This window comes from Liolophura sinensis, chromosome 12, assembly GCF_032854445.1.
Source record: "Liolophura sinensis isolate JHLJ2023 chromosome 12, CUHK_Ljap_v2, whole genome shotgun sequence".
NCBI classification, from domain to species: Eukaryota; Metazoa; Mollusca; class Polyplacophora; order Chitonida; family Chitonidae; genus Liolophura; species Liolophura sinensis.
The window spans coordinates 25,221,545-25,232,189 of NC_088306.1; the positions used below are offsets into that span (position 1 = coordinate 25,221,545).

Below are 10,645 nucleotides of genomic sequence, written 5' to 3' on the forward strand. Positions count from 1 at the left end.
ACATGTTCTTCTTGAGAGACACGGTATTTGTTGGCATGCTATGACCTCTTTCAGTCAGTGAATCTGTCAATTTAGAGACAAAGTTTCTAGCAATCTGGCAGGGTATAAAAACCAAGCTTTCTCTTAATCCATTTCCGGATATTTTTCACTCTAGCACCTGCTTGCGATCCAAGTTTTAGATCACCCTGGATACGGTGTAAACAATGTAAGCGTGTTTTATTCTTAAGGTAGTTTTTCATTTTATTTTTCATTAGGAACAGAGTCTTATAGCAAATTGGATTACATTAAGTGGAATTATCTTCATCTTGGGAGCGCCTCTGAGATTCACGTACTGGTAAATCATATACGGGCGAATCAAGTGGTAAATTAGAACGCTTGGTGTAACGAAAACCGTACCCGTCATGGTGTATATAGGTTAGAGAAAGGAAATGGTTGACCTCAACTTTGATGTATTTAGATTGGTGAAATTATGGTTGTTGTCATTTCTAAACCTGTATACATCGAATGTGCTTTGTGTGACCGGTAATGTGTGCATGCGTGCAGAATTTAAATATTAGTTTGTTTTTCTTCAGTAGAAGTTAGCCCTGGATGACAACGGGTGTTGTCATCCAGGGCGAAGTAAAAGTAGGCAAGCACATGGAAGTAGAATTACCATGCTTTTATTAGGGCATGAATTAGATTTGATTAAGTTACACTTTTGATCAAAATATGGCTGTTTTAATACATCTATTGTCTGTTGTAAGGGCTAAGTTGCTGCCACATGGTAGATTGATGTCAATTTATTGAAGAATCTCCTATTCTCATTTTTACAATGAACATGTGAGAAATGAGTCCTCAACCAAGTCTCCAAAACTCTCAGCCCAGGTAGCTGTTTCAATCCTCTCGTAATATTGGATTGGCAGCGTATCATATCGACAACGGCAATCAGTTGTAAACCATACATCTTTTCATGCCGAGTTTGATGAGTATCTTGTAAATCATGTCTGCAGTCCAAAATACATCAGGTGTCAATTTTAGGCTTGTACATTCCACTTGCTATGGCATGCCAACCCAGAATTCATGACACAGCAAACTGTTTCAGACAAGTCGATTATATTGTGCTTCTTTTTTGGTTTAGTGCACATTCGCATCTAGGAATGAGAACTCTTTCAAGATCCATAACTGTCATTAAAAACAAAAGGGCAATTTGGGGCTGACGTGTGGGATATACATGGGGGTGACTTATGTTTTAGGTGACAACTAGACATTGTTTAGAAAAGACTTATTGGATTAAAAGTGAAACAATATATGCCTCAAGTTCACCACTGGTGGCTGCTGTGGCTATGATGCTTCTCCAGCCTAATATAAAGAGATGAGTTGTTTTGAGGGTGACATCTGATATGAATCATGCTGATTTTCCTGCTTGAATTCCATACACACAAATACTAGAGTTACTGTGTAAATGCTTGTGGTAAAACCATATCCACAGACTTAGAACTGGTATCTGTGATATTACTCTACACATGCTGCAGGTATTCACCATACTTTTAAATTTTTCTTAATTTATACCCAGACTGTATCACATGCTGAATGCCTAATTGTTGCAGGGCATGCGGAGAGCTCTAGAGAAGGGAGACCACCATGGTGTTATTTGTGAATGTTAACCTTGGACAGCGTGTGGATGTGTACTTGTGGGACAACATATACACAGGGACAGTGCGTTATAAAGGTTGTCTTAATTCACTGAAAGGAGAATGGGTTGGGGTTGAGCTAGACAAAGCAGGTAAGTGTTTTTGCTTTTTAACTGTGAAGTGTTCAAAACAGGAGTAGCTAGAATATGTGCATGCTGTGTTGTAAATACTGAAATTCAATTTAGGATGATAATTTGATTGACAATATAAGACTCTTAAAATTGTCTTCAAAGAGTGGAATCATTGGCACTGAACACAGTGTGCATGTCACACATAGGCTGATTTTCCCTGGACACACCTGTTGATAAAACTGGCTGTCATTGTATTAGTGAAAAATTTGTTATTCAGAGAAAGGCATGAACAATAATGAAAGAATAAAATCACAAGCTGGAGATCGAGGGCTAATGTACCTTTATTAAAAATTGGTCATCTTGATATTTCCATTCTTTAGTCTGGTCATTCCATTGTCAGTATACTATTGATCATGGTTGGATGATTAACCTGTGGATGGTCTTGGCTTGTTTTCAAACCCGCCATTATGCTGGCGGTCATCATATAAGTGAAATATTCTTGAGTATGGCATAAAACTGCAACAAAATGAATAAATAAATTAGCCAGATACATATAACAAGGAGATACCGCCGGGGCTATACCTAGAGCCATTTTAGTTCTTTACTATTAAGACAAAAATACATGTAAATGTTATAGTGTTCCTTAATTCTCAACTGAATGCATTACATTATGCTGTTTAAGAAAGTTGCCCAGACAGCTAGGTTTTAACAGTGAGTTTCAAAGGCTTTATTTTTCATCTATCATCATTAATGATACAAATTTCTCCACAATTATTACAAAAGACTGTCTCTTTCTGTCTTTGCATGGCTGTGAGAAAGTGTTTAAAGGGGAATAACTCTACTCTTCTTGGTGTGATGAAAGATGAATCCCCTTGATGATATTTTTGCTTTAAATCATTCCCACATCTATTAAGTTGGTAAACTTAAATTACTTACTGGAACAGTCAGTTGTTTGGTCATGAGTAAAGCTCTTTTCAAAGATTTAAAATGACCATCATTTCATCAATTCACCAGTCACTTAAGAAATCTGTCTATTCCTCTGTCAAAAATCAATGAATTGATGACTTCGCCAGTGGAAAAATGATTCAGGTCATTGACTTAACATTTCGCCCATGATTAAAATTCACATGTTGTCCAATTCTGAGGCTCTATTGATCTTAGGGAAGCATTTTTAGGTTTCTGTGGAAGATTTGGTGATGTCCTATTGGAAAAATGTAAGTTTCAGCACGGATAGTAATATTTTCTGATATAGATTTGCCTTTAGACATGCACTTTTGTGGGCGAAATTTTCAGTCATTTACTGTTTATGCATCTATATGTACATATAGAAGAGTAATAAAAATGATAAATACAACAAGTCCATTTAATGGGAAAAACCTATGAATGTGTGCATAATGCTACATTCAATCCTAATTTTCATCACATAAGAATGTATCATTGGAGTTTCAGACTCTTTTAGAAAACAGCATGTTATTCTTCCTATTGAAGTTTCTCCATATTCTCGCCTACAGTTGGCACCCACAGTGGGATGATCAAAGGCAGAAGGTATTTCCAGTGTACAGACAAGCATGGGGTATTTGTCAGGGCAAGCAGGTTGCGGTTCAAGCCCATTAGGAGATAGTAAGTTTTTTTTTTCCCCCTTTTAGTTTGAAGTATTTTTTCTATATCTGTATATGCACATTGTTGATTTGTTTTCAAAATTCATATAATTTCAGTAATTATTTAGATTATACTACTTATAAAACTTTTGTTGTGTGGTAAGGTGAAGTACTTAGTTTGGACTTCTGTTTTAGAACGGCACAGATTTTGTGTAATATAGTATATCTTTAGTGTTTTCATTCTTACAGCAAGTTGCAAGTAAATGGATTTTGCCTTGTATGTAACTTGTATAAATTGCTTATTTGATGTAAGCCTACATATACACAGATGTGTCACCATTGGCCATTGCAAATGTCTACTGAGAAAGCTGAGAAGATACCAGGTGTAAAGACAGTGTTGTTTTCGTTTCAAATGATGTGTTTCATAACATATGTTCACATTGCTTAATGCTGGTATTTGTACATAATACACCATATTGGGATCTATTTTATTTTAAACATGGTTCAGTTGGTTTGTGCGCTAGCGCAGTGTAATGACCCAGGAGCCTCTCACCAATGGGGTTGCTGTGAGTTCAAGTCCATCTCATGCTGGCTTCCTCTGCAGCCGTATGTGGAAAGGTCTGTCAGCAACCTGTGGATGGTCGTGGGTTTCCCCCCTGGGTTCTGCCCGGTTTCCTCCTGCCATAATGCTGGCCAGCGTCATGTAAGTGAAATATTCTTCAGTACGGCGTAAAACACCAATCAAATAGATAAATGAATAAATTTTTTTGGAAAAGTTTATTTGGTTTATCACATTTAAGACATTTAAATCGCAGTAGACAGTTACAACGCCAGAACAGGCTGGTCTAAGTTGACTGTCGTCTCATCCACTAAACCATACAGTTGATTGTAACTACCGTTGTATGTGTTCAACATGTGGTGCCATGGTAGTTACACTCAACTTAGCCTATGATCTCGTTGTGGATATGGAACCACATATAAAGCATGAGAAAGACTATTTGATTAGCTGGCCTAAAGCTGTAGACTGATAAAATTATACTTTTTGTGAAGCCCTGAAATTGACCAATTCAGCCAGTGAAGTTTTGGCTTCAAAATCGAATTAAAATGTAGATACATTGCACTGAAGGTTAGGGTAGACTAAAGCCTAACCAGACTGTTGACTTTGCTGGTCTTATTAAACTTAAGTAGGATTGAGTACAACGCTCTTCCCAGGTTATATCTGCCTGGCAGCCATCATCATTATCTGGATCCGAGATGAGATTTTTCTAAGCCTGATTCGAGCCTGATCTTACCTGCTCTGTCAACCTCAGTCTTTCTAACAATGTGTTATTTCTAACTGTGAAACAAAATAAAAAACAATAAATTATTAAAGGGAAGAAATTTGTGAATGAGAACAAAAGCTCATAGAAGATAAGGTGCCTAAGATTCATTGATATTAAAAAGGTCGTACATATCTTACCTTTCTCCACTCCCCTCCCCGTCTCCCATCCATTGTCTTTACCCAGTCGATATCTGCGAATGGACGCCATTGACACTGAAACCTTTGTTTGAAACGAATTATGATTAAATCTACCGTAGCTATAGCTGACGGTCATGTGCCGACCTCTGCGCTGATGGGAGAGAATATTGGCGACTGAATACAGTGGTAATTACACATGTGGCATTTGCCTAAGCTGTAAATCGGGAATGATTTCCAACCTCTCGGCTTTACTGTAGAATTTTACACAACATCAACTGTCAGGAGTCGTTTGTTCTTGATTAATTAATCACAAGAAAAGGATCTGATGTAGACAGTTTTCTTCTCTTTCGGCCGCTCTTCACTTCAGCATTTAATCACCATGTCCGAGCGATATCTACAGAGTTAGCATTTGCAGAATGTAATCAGTGTTATAATTTAAAGCTTTTAAATTGTAAGATTTTAAGAAATGTGAATAAAGATATGGAAAAAAGACGGGGATTTAGGAAAACTAGTTTAAAGCCATTCTTACACCCTAATAAGAAAGCCAAGAAGTTTTTTTTAGGACTTTTATATATGTCAGGCCATGTCCTAATCTCTATACGAAGAACTGAAAACCAAGCGTTTTATGTATTCCTCAATGAAAGCCATAATAACTGGTCAACATTATTTGAGGTTTGCAGTTCTTGAGGGGCAAAGTTGTATGTCACTTGTAAAAAGGCCCAGTCAATCCAGAGCTACGACCCCCTACGATTTCACATGTTCCAAACTAAAATTAACAAAACGTCACAAACGTCACAAACTAAAATTAATACAACGTCACAAACGTCACAAACTAAAATTAACGAGTCAGCTGACAGAACTTTGGGAAGGAATGGAACGAAGGAGACACGAACTATCGAATGCCAAAATGAAAGAAAAAAAAACGAATATGAGCATTTATTCACGAAGCACAGACTAAAAGCTAGGTAGCTACAGCTACAGAAAACAAAATAAAAAACTCGTCACTATAAACAGGACAACATGTTCTACAGAACGAGACGCCTGATGGCTCTTGGAGGCATTATATACGGCCGTCAGGCTGATCTAACACGTATCCTGGCATCGGAATCGTCGCCTGTTGTCCGCATGGCCCTCGGAGAGACAAAATAACCCATTACACCACGGCAATATAATAATTGGCAGAGCACTGACACACATAAGAGCTACATATTTGACTATTGTCAATAATTCCAGGTCAGTATATTCACCTCATACTCATTGTATCAGTTCAATAAACACAATTTACAAGCAACGATCGTTTAATAATTACGGGACGCTAGCAAGCTCATAAAAATAACGCGGTAGCCACATATCTGAGGATAGATGATTCACCACCGTCAAGTGTCGCAGCCCAGGCTCCAACACGGAGTATAGGTAACTATCCACATTTGTATACAAAAGTGCTCATTAACATTTGATGTACAGTATACAACAATACAAACACGGTCGAATTACATGTACGGTTGTTACAAATGTTCCATACATACCGAAAAAAAAACACGCGTCCGAACTCTTATGTTCTCCAACTCGAGTGGCGCCTTGGTGAGACAGACCAAAGGCCTACGCGGTCTCAGCAGTTGTGTGTGAATGACGAGCGACTTTGGCCGCGAATCTGTTCAAATCCTGACCGCCTTAGACATGCTAAGGCCAGGTCATGTTCACATCACTTGGCGGACTTGTGCTCTCGGTAAACTGCGCGCTGACCAACCCTCCAAGACCAAATCTCCTAACAGGGATTATGTATAACATAAACCCTACCGTACAAATCTACAGTCGGAACTATCACACTTGTGACATTACCCAAACTGCGAAACTCAAGAAAATATTTGCATTCACAACTGAACTGACCCATCGACTTTGCCGCGCTTGAGTTTATCCGCGGTTGTCTCGAGATTGTATGTCAAAGGCGTTCTCTGACAAATATGTGCCTACGATCCATGAAGATCTCGTGCGATATACGTGCGACAAAGTGGACCAATTAGTCAGAATTTGTGTACATCTCAGCTTTTTTCTGTGCATGCACGAAGAACAACTGATTGCCTGTGGATCGCTGACGATATCTTCAGATTCTGTCACTTTTGCCAGGATTTCCACGACTTATCGTACGAGCAGTCCAAGAATTCACAAGACTACCAGGACGTATTCCCTTGCATTTTGTCTTAGCAGATCGTAAGCCTAGATGTGCCTGGGGTTAAATGACGGCCTGGTGCATGGGTGGAACAGGGTACAACCCAGATTACACCGTCAGATATCGTTAGGTACATGTGTACGTGAGCAACCGCCTGATGTAGCATTAGGACCAAACTAGCTGGAGTTCAGTTTCAGCAAGCGAAGTCAATGGTTGCCGTCTAGTCGTCTTCCGGGACAAACCCATTAGACGGGTCCGCAGTAGGGCATGGCCAAGGTTATCGAACTGCACGTGATCCTGCCTCAGGATAAATTACATTGATTTTCATATGTTTTTTTTTTATTTATAACCCAACACTTCAGTGAAAGTTAGCGATATTATTTGCCGTCCGTCTACCATTCCGTCCGCCCCGCCGACCGTTCTCTACCACGTTTTGGTCACGCGCAATTACTACTTTTGAGTAAAAAAGAATTGTGTAGGCTCACCTTACAGAAATATTTAAAATGACCAGTTCACAAATTTGGTATATTTCTTGAGTTCTCTGATTCCCTTTATCCATTGGTTTCCATCCATTGACCGTTCCAAATATTGTACGATTTTGAGAAACTTGTGTGTGCAGGTAAATTTTGTGGCCCTTCGGATCAAGCTCGAAAACCAGCATGATTCATGAGATATGGATGCTCCTAATTTACTTGTTTTTCTCCTTCTTCTCCAGTTTGTACAACACTTATCACACGAAAGAAAGAGAAAGCTCTTGCGAAGAGACGCTTTTTACCAGAACAAGTATGTATAATTGTCATTTATGCCTTAAGCCTTATGAGTTTGCGATATGCGCACACTTATAAGTCCATGTGTGGCTCATTTGTTTAGCGCAGCGTAGTGACCCAGGAGCCTCTCATCAGTACGGTCGCTGTGAGTTCAAGTCCAGTTCATCCTCTCCGACCGGAAGGTCTTCCAGCACCCTGCAAATGGTCGTGGCTTTCTCTCGGGCTCTGCCCGGTTTCCTCCCACCACAATGCTGGCCGCCATCGTATAAGTGAAATATTCTTGAGTACGGCGTAAAACACCAATCAAATAAAATAAATAAATATAATTCCAAGTGCATCAGAGGGCCTCCGTTGCCTGGTGGCTGGCGTGCTTGGGCAGCACAATGACTGAGAAGACTCTCACCAATGCCGACGATATGATATACCGTCCAGCTTATGCCGGCTTTTTCTCTGATCGTACGTAGGAAGGTCTGCCAGGAACCTGCGGATGGTCGTTTCCCCCGGGCTCTATCCGGTTTCTTCCTACCATAATGCTTGCCGGCGTCGTATAAAGTGATATGTTATTGAATATGGTTTAAAACACCAGATAAATAAATAAATTAAGTCCATCAGATTTCTAATTCCAGCTTTTATGTAGTAAATAAAATTGTGTTGAGAAAATCAGCCTGGTGTCAGTAACACTCAATGATTATTTTTTTAATCGCAGTTCCGGAAGTGAAAAATGGTCCTTATGATCCAGTGTCTATCTCAGATATTTACAACGGAAATGCCAAAAATATGTTTGAAGGTGAGTTTACCCCCAGTTTTTACCACACGCTTCTGAGAAACAAAAGATATGGTTAGGTGACTGGGGGAGACAAGGGATTAAGTTCTCATTACTGCTGGAAGCCTACCTACCACCATTTCTAGAAATATAATATAAAACGTCGACAGCAAAGAGAGCAGAACCAGGACAGTTACGACGTTGTGATGGCAAATTGTCACGTGTAAACCGGTGAAACATGCAATCCGTTAAAACAGCTCAGTTAGAAGTGTATGCGCCTAGTTGCTATCAGGTCGCAGTTTAGCATTCATGGAACATTTTTTTGAAAGGAAACCCTGGAAGCAAAATTCGAATAACTATTATACGGACCTATAATGCGATTTATTTAAGACAGTGAGGCGAATCAATAACTCGGCCTTCTCAAAGTCTGCGTTTCTTGTAATTTTTCCTGAACATCCAAACTAACAATATATGTGATACGTTGTTTGACACTTATATATACATGTGCGTTTGGGTTGTTTGAAGTATGAGGTTTAAAAACTGTCCCGATTTCGCTGTTTCTTCTCAGATTCCGGGAATGTCTTCGGCCCTCGTCGTGCTTTCCCGCTGCGCCACTCTGTCAGTAACAGCATCCCTGCTGCCACCATGCTCAGACCACGCTCTGCGGCCCTTACTTACACCAGCCGGCCTGTTCACAACCAGTATAGCCTAGAGGACGACGGCTTCATCTCCAGTCCATCCATCCCCAAAACACACATGCCATTCTCCGCCCTCCATCGACAAGTGAAGCGAGGCTGGGACGGAGCCCACTACACGCGTGAAATGTCCGTCCACAATGGCAGAGATGTTATGAAGTTCAACCAATGGAATGACATTTCCGAGTGACGTCACTGCGTTCACTTGGCGGAGATGGTAATTGGTCGGATATCTGCGCGTCTTACCTCGGACGTCTTCAAACCATGGCACTTAAAGAAAACGGAAAGTTTGCATGGAAGTTGACAATATGAGTTTATTCATTGACGTACTTTCATGACGTCATGGTTTCAAACGCTTTATTCGAAAAGCTAACAGAGTCAAGAGAAGTAGATCCTGTATCTTGTTACCGTAGAGTGATTTGTCGTTTGAGTTCAGACCCAACTGGAGAGACTTGTGAGAATAAGTAACGCTATTTTCACGCATTTTATTCATATTGCCTCATACGTGAAAATACCGTCTTATTAATAATTAATTAATACCTAGCTGATGAATTCAGGTATTTGGTTCAGGTGAAACTCTAACTCTGGGTATTGTATGGCTTCATTCGGATTTTCATCTGTCGGGTAACTCATTACACACTATGAAGTAACGTTGCTATACAGTTTGGCTTAATTCCTTATAATATACTAATAGTTGGAGTTATAATTTTTGTCAGCTGATGAGCAGAGTGACAGTAATATTTGATTGTTAGCGTGTACTTTTAAAGGATACAATAATGTTGCTTGTCATTCCATTTTAATAACTGCTGATAAGTTTTATTGTGTCTACAGGTATACCTATACTATATTTGTAAAAATGTGAATTATATGTGCTTCTTCAGTTGAATTCAGTGAGTTGGTCAAATTAGTACAAACTGAATGGAATGTCCAGTTCAGTTTCCTTTATCACCAGAATTCGTTTCAAAATTATTTCAAATCTTGACATCTTTATCTGTGAAAATCTACTCTGTTTGCGTAGTGTCGCAGTTATTGTGAATTTGTGTTTGTTTAATTCTTACTTTGGCAAAGGGACCCTTGCTATAGCTTCTTTGATTTCAACATAAGCGAAACACTGCAGCCTCTAGCAAGGGAGCATGGTTGACAAGCTTTTCCAGCTTCAACTACGGCCTCGAAGACAGGGGGATTATCAGGATCCTGACGAAGGGCGGACTGGTGGTCCACTCTAAGTGCTCCGTTTTTCTACACCCATAAATCTGGCCAGCGTCTAGTAAGGCGTTAACAGCAAACACCCATTAGATTAACGTGTAGATGAAGTCAAAACTAATGTGTGCCTCAAAAAGAAAAGTAGCAACAAACTGTGTCCACAAATACTTCATTTGATTATTATTATTTTTTTACTTTTACATTTTTTTAAACAAGAAATTGCACAAAAATAAATTATTTTGTAAGGTGGGT

General features: G+C 39.5%; 1 protein-coding gene across 1 annotated transcript; it reads left to right on the forward strand.

Annotated features, from left to right (window-relative positions):
• The first annotated feature begins 1,600 nt into the window (after positions 1 to 1,600).
• On the forward strand, positions 1,601 to 10,330 carry LOC135479488 (CAP-Gly domain-containing linker protein 2-like). The gene is made up of 5 exons (XM_064759341.1): positions 1,601 to 1,762; positions 3,253 to 3,361; positions 7,681 to 7,748; positions 8,439 to 8,519; positions 9,064 to 10,330. Exons 1-5 carry the CDS (start codon positions 1,621 to 1,623, stop codon positions 9,378 to 9,380), a joined length of 717 nt encoding a protein of 238 aa, XP_064615411.1. The 5' UTR covers positions 1,601 to 1,620; the 3' UTR covers positions 9,381 to 10,330.
• The last annotated feature ends 315 nt before the right edge of the window (positions 10,331 to 10,645 follow it).

What these genes read in the sequence shown, in the direction of transcription:
- LOC135479488 (XM_064759341.1), top strand. Translation starts at nt 1,621, where the DNA reads ATGGTGTTATTTGTGAATGTTAACCTTGGACAGCGTGTGGATGTGTAC. An exon ending in GGTTGAGCTAGACAAAGCAG is followed by an intron (nt 1,763 to 3,252) that starts GTAAGTGTTTTT and finishes TCTCGCCTACAG; the next exon opens with TTGGCACCCACAGTGGGATG. An exon ending in TGCCAAAAATATGTTTGAAG is followed by an intron (nt 8,520 to 9,063) that starts GTGAGTTTACCC and finishes GTTTCTTCTCAG; the next exon opens with ATTCCGGGAATGTCTTCGGC.